Source organism: Pristis pectinata, chromosome 4 (assembly GCF_009764475.1).
Source record: "Pristis pectinata isolate sPriPec2 chromosome 4, sPriPec2.1.pri, whole genome shotgun sequence".
Taxonomy (NCBI): domain Eukaryota; kingdom Metazoa; phylum Chordata; class Chondrichthyes; order Rhinopristiformes; family Pristidae; genus Pristis; species Pristis pectinata.
Genome location: NC_067408.1, coordinates 99,165,324 through 99,179,429, shown reverse-complemented (window position 1 = coordinate 99,179,429; position 14,106 = coordinate 99,165,324). Strand labels below are relative to the sequence as shown.

The window sequence follows — 14,106 nt, the reverse complement described above, 5'->3', positions numbered from 1 at the left end:
TATATGCACAAAAGTATGATATTCAGGTTCTTTGATGTATTTGACATACTAAGTATGAAGTATGGCAAACCTCTGAATAAGCATAATATATGCATTTAGGTAACAAGCATAATATATGCATTTAGGTAACAAGCATCATTGTACAGTCAAACAAACTTTTTTTTAAACAAAGCTCCGCGTTTAGAAATGGATATTTAGTACTCACCCAAATCCTTCATCAGAATGGCTTTATAGTACTTTTTCTGCAGTACAGACATTCCATGATACAAGACAACATCCATCTTTTTAGGTAGTTCAGAGACAACATCAGCCTTGATTCTTCTCAGGAGAAATGGTTGCATTAGACTATGCAGTTCTTTAGCTAGGGAGAGGAAGAAGCATATGCCATGAAAATAAAGATAAATCTTTTTTGTAATAACATAAGTGACTATCCTAGTTTTCAGAATAATAATTTAAAGTATACACTTGATTGAAACTTTGTGATTACTTTTGCTGCAAGGGTTTAGAACTTATTGTTGGTAACACTTGTTTTAAAATCAAAATTCAATTAGAAATAAAAAGATTAAAAGGCTTGCATTTATTCAGGGCCTCAGATCAAACCAAAGTATTTCATAGCCAATGTACCTGTATATTTGAAGTGTAATCACCATTGTAGGGCATGCAGAACACAATCTGCACAGCAAACTCCCTCAAACAGATAATAATCAAATAATCTGTTTAGTGATGTTAATTGAAGGATAAATATCAGCCAGAATGCTAAGGATAACCTCTTTGCTTTTCTTGAAAATATTGTCTTCTATAATCTCCCTTCGATTTAGCATATCACCCAAAAAAATGTACCTCCAATTCCGTCAGTAGGGTGTGAGCCGAGATTTGTGTGCTCAAGTCTGGACTTCAAGTCATAATCTTATGACTCAAAGAGTGCTACTAATTGAGCTATAGTTGACAGCTGGATATAAAATTTTCACTTTTAAAATAAAACAAGCAAGAATTGAGTAATTGATTACAAAGCAACTTTGTGCTGCATTCTCTGCATGACTGCAAAATTAAGAACATAAATTAACTATGATCTGAAGTTCACACAATCCAGACAAGTTATAGACATAGGTTAAGATGGGATAAGAGCTCTATCCATAATGCTTTTGCTACTCCTACAGCTCATCTACTGTTGAACAACTAACTTATGGCTAAAGGGAACAGTATTGTAGGATGAAATAAAACACTTTCTCCATACAGTTGAAATCAAGAAAAAAATTAATAATTTCTACAAAGTAATATAAGTTTCCCGTTTTCTCTTTTTGCTACCAGCCTGCTGGAGGTCCCATTTGTCTGTTTGGAACAAAGTCTGTCACATTGCATCACTTTAGATCAACATTTTTCTAGTTAACAAACCTGAGTCCCAGGAATGTAAAATACCATTAAATTGACAATAGTGACCAACCATGTTTTAAAGTATAATCTTACTTGCAACATAACATGTTATGACAAATGTCTTTAATTCCTCACACTTCGTTTGCCATTTAAGCAAGTCACGCACAAAAGAATTGCCAGCATTGTCAGAAAGAAGATATAACTTTCAGCATCAGGATCACCAGCACCAGGTTAGAAGTGGGTTGCCCAGCAGTTCACATGCATTTGATGCATTACGCAAAATGAGAGGTTTTCCCGGAATAGAATTGAACTAAATTAGCTTTCCTACATAATAAAATTAAATAATTTACCACTGACAAAACAAACATACCTTTTTCTGTGTTCTCTTCTACACTGCTGTAATATTTAACAAATTCATCAATTTCATCTGCTGAGAATACCTTTGGTTCCACAAAGCTCAGCAGTGAGTAGAGTTCATGAAGATTGTTCTGTACTGGTGTTCCAGTTAACAAAAGTGTGAATCGTACTGAAAACTAGCAATAAACAATCAATCACTGACAAGCACATATCCATTTCTTTTGTATATACTACACTGATATAAAATTCATAAACAACAGAAACTAAAATGTGGCATTCTCAGCAAATGTGACAGCTGTATTTTTTTTTTAAAAATCTTACGGTTTTCAGAGCCTGATACAGTAGAGAGTTCTGGTTCTTTAACCTATGGGCCTCATCCACAATCAGTACACTCCAGTTGAATCTGGAATAGAACACATTAATCTCTATTGATACAAATATGATAGCTTAGTTGAATCCTTGAAACTAAGATAATTTAAAGGGATATTTACCGATAATTATTCTGATTTAAATTAAAAACAAATTTGTGAATTCAAGGAACTTCACATTTAGAATTTTTTGGACATTGGATAGCTATATAAAATTTGATGTTGTGCTTTACATGAAGGTAGTGTTAACGTTGGCCTGAGTCCAAAAATATTGTTCTGCTTGGATTATATTTTTATGTAACATATTGTGTATGTTGGCCAGCCACCATATAATAAAGTTAATTCAAAATTTTGACTTAAAATAAACTGTACTTAAAAACAGTAAAAGCAATGTAATTTTCCTTTTGGTATCAATGTTCATACTGACAGAAACATTTTTATGCAGTTATTTTATTTCCTCTTCAGCAACATTCACTGCTTTGTATTCAAGCTGATATTAATCTTATTTTAAAGTCATTTCCGCAGGCACCACATCGCTACTAAACTGAACGATGTATGACCTTATCTGCAATGTCTCAGGTTCACATTTCACAAATAGTGCCCTCCAATCCATTTTAGTTCCTCCATCAACCTAAATGCACATTGTCACTGGAGCATCCAATTCCTTCTTCAGTGACTCTAGTTTTTTTTCCTCTGCTCTACTCTTTCACCATGGATCACTGAATGTGAAAACTATCTTTTAATTATCTGAACATGAGTACCAGGAGGAGGAGTCAACCATATGGTCCCTCAAGGCAGTTCCACCATTCAATAAGGTAAATGCTGAGTTGATCTTGGCCTCGACTTTCCTGCCTGTTCCCATAACCCTTGTCTTCCACTTTAGACCAAAAATCTGTCCATATTTGACAGCCTACTTATTCATTTGTTACCCTGTTTAAATTGAGCACACTCATTAGACTATTTGCAATTTATCTAGACATTTATAATGTTCGTTTGTAAGCTTGATCACTAATATTAATCTTGTCCCTTGTCTTTATACCCAGAAATAAATGTGTTCTTGGGTGTTTGTTTTGACATCTTTTAGTGTGTAAGGTACATGCATCTAATTAAAATTGATTAATTCCACTTTGTATCTTATGGTTGTCACTTGTCACTTTTTGTGTAGTAATTACAAAGTACTGAGAAACTGTGTTCATTATTTAACTTCTGCCTTCCTCCATAGCTCCTAGAATCTTTGACCACCTTCAGAATATGTCTTTAGAAGCTCTGTGATAAGCAGTTACACAGTAAGCCCTTACAAGATTTGAAAAAGTTATCATTCACTTTATATTTAATAATTTTGTTCATCCACTTAATTCAGTGTACAAAAACACAATTTAAGTAATTACAATAAGATGCAAATGTAGATTTGGGATGGGGTGTTGCAGAGATAAACGATGAAGTCTTCCTTATACTGGAAGCATCTGGCCATCAGACGTACAGCAGGTCCACCCAAGTCTGGAATTTATTTTTAAAAAAATAAAAAAAACTACAGAAGCTAGAAATCTGAAACAAAAACAGAAAATGCTGGAAACATTTAGGTCTTTGGCCTGCAATGTTAACTCTGTTTCTGTTTCCACATATGCTACGTGACCTGTTGAGTGTTTCTAGCAATATTTTTTCTTTACTTGTATGTGAATGGCCATTCCTTTTGGAACTGCCAACCACAGCCACTGTGATTCAGTCCAGCATCTCACTTTCCCATGCCCAAATGAATGTTGGAAATATTAAATCATAGATAAATACAAAATCCAGCACAAATGCAGGACATTATTTTTACTTCCTAGTACACTAAACCAAATAAAGCTTACTCTATCATAATCTGGTAACAGGAAAGCCTTTAATAAAGTGCACGCACATTATTTTGCCTACAATATTAATAATACTTTTCTCTAAATAGTACTAAATTAGTGTTAAAATAGTGCTAAAATAGTTTCTCTAAATAATTTACAGAGTGACTCACCTTCTCAGAAAAGAAGTGTCTTTCAGGCAAATCTAAAGCAAATAACAAATGTTTATCACTTCATCAGGAAGTTTTTTTGCATTTGATCAATAAGATAACAGGCATATGCCCAAGCCATGAACAAACCTATAAACGCTTTTGCATATTGTGATCAAGCATTAAACTTTAGACAATATAAAACTACTGCTTTAAAACGATACAGATTGGCTCATTTAAAATCTATACAGTATTTTGTTGTAAAAATCACTTATAGCCCTACCCCAAACAAAGTTTCACATAAAAGACATTTAATATCTTGTAATTTAAAATCATATGAATGAATTAAACAACATACAGACAAAAATTAGCCCAAGGACATCAATAATAAGTTACCATTATTCAGTCTTACATGAGATAGGATAATGCATATGAAGACAGTATCATCAAAGTAATGATTCTGCAAACTATATTGAAGAGGATGTTGATCATCCTTGATACCTCATATGTGGTGAGAAGTACATGAAAATTGCAATTTTCCAGGTCTTGTTGCGAAGCTATTCTTGTTTCTTTATCTCCGGTATACACAACAAATGAAAGTCGTGGAGCAAATCTGCAGAATAAATTAATTAGTAAAACAGTGTTGTGGTGACACAAAGATCTGGTAAAGGCACAGCTCTGCTCCAATGGCACACCTGTGGCCAGATGTTCATTTAATCCACTTTAATAAAAAAAGGAAGTGAAAAGAAACAATTCATATAGCATAGCAGACTACAATAAAGTCCCAAAACACTTTGCAAGTAGCTTAGATGTGTGGTTAGTCTTGTAATGTTGGAAATATGGCAGACAATATGCAGAGAAAGGGCTCAAAATAGAAGAGTGATGATTTTTTTTAAAGTGTAGCTGGGTGAGAGATACATATTGGCTAGTACACTGGAGAGAAATCCTCTGCTGCTCTTCAAAATAGTACTCCCTCTGCACTGCACTGAATTGTAAGTCATATGGTTGTGTCCAGACTGGGACATAACCTTCTGACTCAAGAGATGATTATGCTAATAACTGAGCCATCTCTTATATATAGAACAAATTAACTTTTTTTTAAAAGCTGCTCTCAGAATCAAGAGCTGCATTAATAAAGCAAGCTACCTTTTTACATTTTCTCATGATATGGCTATGGTAATTTGAAAAGAGGGAGAGGAAAAATAGAGAACCAAAACAAAGCTTATTTAAGGATTTCCAGAGTGTAAGAGTTATGTTTACTACAAATGCATCTCACGGGGTAATTTAGCAACATCTATAAAGACAAAAACAAAGGGCCAAATCAATCTGGCTGTGGGAAATCAAGTGATGGAGGAGCCTCAGCCCTTGAAATTGTCCAACAGATCTTAGATTCTTGCTCCCTGTGCAGATGAGCGTGGGGACTGTAGGAAGGATGAGCAACCGAACCAAGGCAAGGTGATTCAGGGAGCCAGTCAAGAGGGGGGAAGAGAAGACAAATGTAGTTGTGATTGGGGATAGTATAGTAAGGGGAATAGACACAATTTTCCATCACAAGGATCAAGAGTCCTGAAGGCTGTGTTGCCTGCCTGGTGCCTGGGTTCAGGACATCTCACCTGACCTGCAGAAGAATTTGAAGTGGAAGGGGAAAGATCCAGTTGTTGTGGTCCGTGTGGGTACCAACGACATAGGTAGAACAAGGAAAGAGGTTCTGCTGAGGGAATTTGACCAGCTAGGGACTAAAGTAAAAAGCAGAACCAAAAAGGTAGTAATCTGGATTGCTACCTGAGTTACGTGTAAATAAGATCAGAGAGTTAAATGCATGGCTCAAGGATTGGTGTGGGAGAAGTGGGTTTGAATTCGTGGGACACTGGCACTAGTATTAGGGAAGGAGGGAGCTGTTCCGATGGGATGGGCTCCACCTGAACCGCGCTGGGACCAGGGTCCTGGCGAATTGCATAACTAGAGCTGTAGATAGTGCTTTAAACAAAATAGTAGGGGGGGGGGTGGGTTCAACAGATTGGAGAAGTATGGATAAAGTAAAAGGGAAGGAGAGTGCAGGAGAGGTTACTGAAGTCTCCAGAATAAAGAATAAAACAGAAAGTTTAGAAAGGGATAAGAATTTAACTTCAGGAAACATGGAGACAAATTTGAGAAGGCTTGTGAATATAGGACTGAAGACATTATATTTGAATGCACACAGTATATGAAATAAGGTAGATGAGCGCACAGCGCAGTTAGAAATTGGCAGGTATGACGTTATGGGCATCACAGAGTCATGGCTGAAAGAAGATCGCAGCTGGGAGCTAAACATCCAAGGATACACATCCTATCGAAAAGACAGACAGGTGGGCAGAGGGGGTGGAGTGGCTCTTTTAGGAAAAATGAAATCAGAAGGACTTGGACAAGTTGGGAGAATGGGCAAATAAGTGGCAGATAGAATACAGCGTAATGAAGTGTACGGTCATGCACTTTGGTAGAAGAGATAAAGGCATAGACTATTTTCTAAACGGGGAGAGAATTCAGAAATCGGAGGTGCAATGGGACTTGGGAGTCCTAGTGCAGGATTCCCTAAAGGTAATTTGCAGGTTGAATCAGTAGTAAGGAAGGCAAATGCGATGTTAGCATTCATTTTGAGAGTACTAGAATATAAAAGCAAAGATGTAATGCTGAGGCTTTATAAGGTATTGGTCAGACCACATGTGGAGTATTGTGAGCGGTTTTGGGCCCCATATCTAAGGAAGGATGTGCTGGCATTGGAGAGGGTCCAGAGGAGGTTTATGGGAATGATCCCAGGAATGAAAGGGTTAATGTATGAGGAGCATTTGATGGCTCTGGACCTGTACTCAGTTCAGAAGGATGAGGGGGGATCTCATTGAAACCTACCAGATATTGAAAGGCCTGGATAGAGTGGAGGTGGAAAGGATGTTTCCAGTAGTGGGAGAGTCTAGGACCAGAGGGCACAGCTTCAGAATAGAAGGACGTCCCTTTAGAACAGAGATAAGGAGGAATTTCTTTACCAGAGGGTGGTGAATCTGCGGAATTCATTGCCACAGATGACTGTGGAGGCCAAGTCATTGGGTATATTTAAAGTGGAGGTTGATAGGCTCTTGATCAGTAAGGGCATCAAAGGTTACAGGGAGAAAGCAGGAGAATGGGGTTGAGAGGGAAAAATAAATCAGCCATGATCAAATGGCAGAGCAGACTCAATGGGCCTAATGGCCTAATTCTGCTCCTATGTCATATGGAATGGAAGGGAACTGCCAGCATTCATCCACGCACAGATAAGCAAGTCTTCAGCGGCCTTGATGCAAGTCTGGAATGAGCTGAATGACAGGTATGAGCCCATCTGTCACTCTGCTTCATGTGGAACATGCCTCTACATTCCAAGCCAAACAGATCTGGCCTATAATCAGAATCCCCATTCATCTGAATACAGATTCCCAACCTTGACATTAGTAAAAGAGGCAAGTTTTTATTCTATACTTTAAGATTTTAATTATTTATTAATGTTGAATCCTTTTAATTGAAAGTTTAAAAAAAAATTGCAAAGCCTCACAGACTTTGACAGGAGACAAGCTGTGCCCCCAACATAGCTTCCTACATAAGACTGTTGAGGTAATCCAGGACATTGGCTGAGGACTAGTTGCTGCTGAAGGCTCACTTTGCCTCGCCACCAGACTCCAGGATTAGGCTCAAGCATCCAAACCAGGTAAGTGTAGGCATGCAGAAGAGTTCAGGCAGTGGTTCAAATTGATAACCATTTAGTCCATAATGCTGGGAAGTAATCACCTTAGGTTTGTAACTATTGTTTGGAGAATACATTCAAACAATTTCAAAAATCTTTGTAGCACTGACATCTATGATACAATGCACACATATATCTTCTGATAATACTGTTACTTTTATCTGTGCAATAAAGAACCGTAAAGGTTATAAAAGACTGGCACTGTAAATGCACACAGACATCTTATTGGGCAAGGAATGCACCTTTTGTCACTGAATTACAGAAGTCGTGTAAGGTCAATCACTTGTAAACAAAGAGCAATTTACACTTTGGATGAATGCAATATTGATTCAGTCCCAATTTAACTTTCTATTGAAGTCAATGCAAATTAAAAACAATAAGTGATTTTACACAAGACTGAGAGCCACAATTAGTTGTTGAGTTCCTGGGCAGACTACTTATCTTTATTCTCTAACTACAGCTTTAATATTTTACTAATTTCTCAACTAATGGTTGACAGGGCAATCGCGAGGAAATATAGAAAGAGAATGAGAGCAGAAGCAAGAAAATGAGAGAAACTTAAACTCAGAGCAACCCAGTAAACAAGAGAAATACTTATTTTACCCTTCCAATTCTTCTGTCCAATTCCTTAGCACTGACAGCGGACATAGGATCAGGAAAGGACCTTTCTCCTTTTGTCTTCCAGTTAGATAGAGGAGAAAAGATATTGACTGAAAAAAATGGGAACAGAAATGTCACTGTGTAGCAGATCTTCACTAAATCCCCTTCATCCATCATTACTGTCTTTGGTTATCTACATTGAAATTTCTCAACAATTTAAAATTTTCATTTTCAGGCTTAAACCATTCATGACCATGTTCTTCTCTGTTGCAAAGCTTGTAGCCCTACAACATGTCCAACTAATCTCCATACATCTGAATCAGCCTTGCATACAACACTTCAGCAGCACAGTGGTGTAGCTAGTAAAGCTTCTGCCTCACAGCTCCAGCAACCTGGGTTCAGGCCTGACCTCCGGTGTTGTCTGTGTGGAGTTTGCAATGTTCTCCCCTTGGTTACATGGGTTTCTCTGGGTGCTCCAGTTTCCTCACACATTCTAAGGACATGCTGGTTGATAGGTTAATTGGCCACTGTAAATTGCACCTAATGTATAGGTGGGAGGTAGAATCTGAGGGAAAGCTGATGTGGGAATGAAAAGAATGAACAGGATTTGTGTAAATGGGAACTTCATGGTCAGCAAAGACTCAAGGGCCTAAGGGCCAATTTCCACTCTGTGGGACTCTATGACTTTCTCAAACATCACATCACATCTCAAACATCATGCTCTGCCATTCACAACATCCCTCCACAATTCACTCCACTGGTTTAAAATCCATTTTAAATGTAACCTTTAGTCATCAATACTAATATTTCCTTTACTGTCTTAGCATCCAGTTTATTTTATTGCACTGTTTTGAATTGCTTTGAATGTTAAAAGGCACAATGTTATTTTACTCATTCGCAGGATGCAGCTGTCCTGGAGAGGTGATCACTTATTATCAATCCCCAATTTCCCTGTGAACTGAATACTTTGCTTGGCCATGTCAGAGGGAAGATTAGAGTCAAGAACAGTGGTGGACCTGCAGTCACAAATAGGACTAACCTGGTAAAGAATGAAATATTTCTCTTGTTAAATGACATTAATGAAGCAGATGGATTTTTGCATAAATCAGTTTAGTTACATGGACACCATTATCTACACCAGGTCTTTGTTCCCAATTTATTTAACTACTTACACCTAAATTTCCCAGTTGAGAATATTCCCAGTCTCGAATTTCAATCTAAGTCTCAGGATGCTGGTAACTTAATCACAAGACTAACTTGCACATATTGTTAATCACCGTTTGTGGCAACCAATAATTGTTGGTCCAGATCATGTTGGCTTTCACGAGTGGTTCTGATTAGAACCACTAACATTCAGCCATTGAAACCCAAGGTCAATGCCAGACATGCTGTGAAATGCAGACTCCTGGACTTCTATCAGGTTGCCCTGCTGCTGGTCTCCATGTGGAGTTCAATGGAGGAGACCAGGCTTGTTGAGATTCTTCATCATTGCATTGAGGATTCATCTCATGGATCCTGCACCAAATGAGTCCTGGCACTAGACTTGAGACCCCACCAATTTCAACAGGGATTGCAGAGCAAAGATTTAGGAGGCAAATATGAAGCCAAGGTTACTTTATCTAAAATGATTTTGCTTCAGTTTAATGTTTTTCATTACTTAAATTATTATTTTTATGTTTATACAGAGGATGGTGAAACTTTGGAATTCTCTGCCCCCAAGGTCTGTGGAGGGCATGTCACTGATCGCACTTAAAATAGAGATCCATGGATTTCCAGGAATTAAAGGCATCAAGGGATATGGGGGGAGAGAGCAGGGAAATGGTGTTTGAGGTAAAGATCAACCTAAAGAGCTGGCCCAAGAGGCTGAATGTTGTGGGCCAAAGGGCCTGTTCCTGTGCTGTACTGTTCGATGTCCTACCCCTGCTCCTATTTTTTTATGTTGTGTTAAGAATTACTTTTAAAATTATTTACTACAAAATCAACTAATTATTAAAACTGATAAAGTTACAAGTTTTGCACAAGTTATCTTACCTGGCATGTTTTACCAAGACCCATCTCATCTGCAAGGATGCTGCCATGTTGAATAGTGTGACAATGAATAAGCCAATTTAGGCCATTAAGTTGGTATGAACGGAGATGTATACCTAAAAAGAAAGCATATGACTAGTAACAGAGCCCTATATATGATCAGGTACCACATAAAAGAGTCAAAGGGAAGACAATTTCACCTTAAGTTCAGAGAAGTGGGAAAAGATATGTGGATATATCATGAGGTTGTAAGATCTTGTGTGTTTCTAATTTTGGGACAACCATTCACATGATACAGATTTAGGAAAATAAGAAACATCATCAATATTGGTTGACTATATTTCAAATCAGAGATACGAAAAATTGTGACAAGAATTTTAAAGGTTTGATAAAGAACACAGACATGGGAGTAAACCACATGGCCCCTTGAGTTTGCTGTGTCATTCAAGAGATCATGACGATGCAATCATCACTCTGGGCAAGGTAATAGAGTGAAGCACCTCCATGAATAACGAAAAAGCAGAGATAATGAAAAGGATAATTGAAAACACTTTAAAAGGCATCAAACATGCTGCTCAGTACTTTAGCTTTACTGAAATACTCAGTTGGTTTTACAGTTGCCCGTTTCTACCTTATCAAGCACTCAAGTTTCTTTTGGTTCAATGGTTAAAACCACATCTTTCCATTTACAGAGGTTGGCAAACATATTTGCAATATAATAAGATTCTCTAGGATACAGAATGCTATATATATAAGGTTCAATAAATATGAAATCACCACTATTCTTTTACTGTAACTATGATTAATACATAATTACTGTTCTCATTGTAGTCCTCCTGTGTTTTCTGGAAAGGAGCCTGAAAGCATAGGTCTTTTAAATATTGAAGAGTTAACCTTTAAGATAGTAAACCAGCCAGTGGTGAATCCAGATTCACTGTTTATTTATCTTTGCCCCATATCCCTTGTGCATGCCGTGGTATCTTTTAGATCCACCCAAGGCAGCTGGTGGGGCTTCAGGTTAACATCCCATCCAAAAGATAGCACCATTCTTGAATTTCTTCAATTCTGGAGAGGCTGCTAGTTGTCTGCACTTAAGTCTCTGAAATGGAACTTGAAGAAATAACTTTATAATCTGCAATTTCCACAAGCTGAAACACTTTGTATGTATAGGTGTCTGAGTCTCTACAGATATTCATTATGTCTAGCTTTATACCATTTAGAAAGCAGTCTTTTCTTTACTTTTTAAGTTTGCAAATCACCTCTGATTTGCCTGACTGAAATCCATTTTCCACACTTTTTGCCCATTCACATGATCTATTAATATCTTTTAGTTTTGTTTTGTTTTCATCAATGCTAATTTCAGTGGTGTATACTGTAATCTCATCAGGAAACAGGAATCCCAATGACATTGATAAATAATGAATAGTTGAGGCCCCCAAATATGGTAGAACACCACCACTAAGCATATTTTACCAATTAACCTATCTCCTGCTGATTAGGAAATTTCCCAACCAGTCCTGTCTATTGGAACTATTTCCTAATGACGGATGTTAGGTTAACTGATCCATAATGCCATGTGTTCTCTCTCACCGTTAAATAGTGGAGTGACACAAACAAGTTTTCAAGCATAAGAGATGGTTCCTGTATCAAGAGAAGATATTCTCAGCTATCTCCTTTAAAACCCTTGGATGGAAACTATTTTTAGCGTCCTTATTTATGGAGTAGTTATAAAGATCAGTGGGAATGGGCAGATGTATTTCGATGTAAAAAGTTTAAAGTAAAATATTATTAAAAATATGAACACTGAAGTACTGTTGAACTTGCACCTGATCTTACAAAAACTCCAGCTAATGTACTATTGAGTTGTGCCATCACTCAGTGTCCCACAGATTTAGCAAGCTTGAAGAGAGGGTTTGCAATCCTAAAAAGAGGATCAGAAACTATAGCTGGCAAATTCAGGGAGTGACCTAATAGAGTTCCAGATTACAAAAAAATTGTCATAACCTTGGTTAATTTATTAGTACTGTTCTGATGAAAGGTCAAAACCTGAAACATTAGCTATTTCTCTCTCCACACATACAGCCTGACCTGCTGAGTAGTTCAAGAATTTGCTATTTATTTCCAGATTCAGGCAGAAGAGATTTAGTTTAATTCGGTATCGTGTGCAGCACAGATGTTGTGAGCCAAAGGGGCTATTCTGTGCTGCACTATTCTCTATGTTTTATTTCCTGTATCCACAGCTTCTTGTTTTTCCATCATTGAGTGAGGGGTCCAAGTTAATGCAACCAGCAAAGATTAGAGGTTGACAGTAGGAGTTGACCAGGTAAGTGACAGCATTGAGAGCTGGTGGTGGGAAGAAGGAAAGTGGTGGTCTTTGTGGGTGCTACATTTGGGATGGGTGAAATTAGTGTAGGCACTGAACAGGTACCAAGGCCAGGGAATAAACAAGTGCTGAGCAGGGAAAGGGTGATTAGTACAAACATGAGAAAAGGGTTGGGCTTTAAATGTGGTTGCCAAGCAAGGGATGGAATTATTACAGGCACCTAGCAGGGGAGAGGTTAGCGCAGGCACTGAATGGGAGAGGGGTTCAGCACATGGGGGGAGGGGTGTTCAGCGCACACACCAAACTTGAGAGAATGGGGGTTCATTATGGTCACCGGAGGTGGGGGGGGGTGGTGTCAGTGGGGGCACTGAGCTGAGGAGTTGGGGGGGGGGGGGAAGAGGGAGGAGCTGGGGGGGGGGGAAGAGTTGGTCAGGGGATTAATCTGGGCACCGAGCGAAGGATGATATGGGGGGAGGGGAAGATTAGTATGGGTAGAGAGCTGGAGGGGTTGGTGACTATGGTGGGGGGGTTAGTACGGGCTTTGGGGGGGGGGGGGTAGCCCGTGACCCATCCCCTCTGACCCTTCGGTGAAGCGGCACCAACCTGTCAAGCCCCAGTTCCCAACTTCCTCCTCCTCAAACCGCTCAATCTCTCCGGCCCGCGGGCCGAGCACTTGGCGAAGGTTTTGCAGAAAGTGGGACATGTTTAACCCCGGGGGGCGGCGGAACCGAAACCAGAGAAGTCTCGGCCTCCCCGGTTCGGGCAGACTCAGTGGGGAACCGGACGGGCGTCCCGGGACACCGGCACGCATGCGCCTTCCTGCGTTCGCCATTGGTCGGAGCCTCAGGTTGGAAACTTTCAGTGAGGCTGGAAGTTGGGAGGCAGAGTCTGTGGGTGAAGTGCGTCTCCTTGCGGCGTCCGCCCATCTCTACAGCGACAATTTGGCCTGGATCATGCTGCATGGACTAATCTCACGGCGTGTTTTCCAGGTTCACGGATTCCTCCACCGTCTGCACTTTCGGTGGCTTGAAGGAGTCCAGGTCATTATCCATGGGAGAGATTGCAGCTTCCCCCACCTTCCACTGTTTGAAGTAGCTGCAGCTCAACAACTGGCCGCCCTTCAGACCCACGCTCCTTATCCCTGGCAAATCCCATTTTCTGCTCTATTTTAGCCAGTTAGTGAAATTGTTTATCAGGTGGTGATTGGCAGAAAGTTACAAGACGCGAGTTAATTACAGAGGAGCCTGAGGATTGTCCCATATCCCTTTGTGCACGCCGTGGTATCTTTCAGATTTCTGAAGATCCTGAGGATTTCTGAACGCTCTATGAACACTAC

The 14,106-nt window shown here is 39.2% G+C and overlaps 1 protein-coding gene across 1 annotated transcript in view; it reads right to left on the bottom strand.

Annotated features, from left to right (window-relative positions):
* chd1l (chromodomain helicase DNA binding protein 1-like) overlaps positions 1 to 13,594 on the bottom strand; it is a 70,871-nt gene extending 57,277 nt beyond the window's left edge. The window contains exons 1-8 of the mRNA XM_052014549.1: positions 13,374 to 13,594; positions 10,451 to 10,563; positions 8,423 to 8,529; positions 4,576 to 4,687; positions 4,099 to 4,130; positions 2,050 to 2,131; positions 1,742 to 1,904; positions 206 to 361 (exon numbers count right to left, since the gene is read on the bottom strand). Of these exons, the coding sequence (XP_051870509.1) occupies positions 206 to 361; positions 1,742 to 1,904; positions 2,050 to 2,131; positions 4,099 to 4,130; positions 4,576 to 4,687; positions 8,423 to 8,529; positions 10,451 to 10,563; positions 13,374 to 13,581 (973 nt within the window). The 5' untranslated portion in view covers positions 13,582 to 13,594. The remainder of the gene's footprint in view (positions 1 to 205; positions 362 to 1,741; positions 1,905 to 2,049; positions 2,132 to 4,098; positions 4,131 to 4,575; positions 4,688 to 8,422; positions 8,530 to 10,450; positions 10,564 to 13,373) is intronic.
* Positions 13,595 to 14,106: the final 512 nt, after the last annotated feature.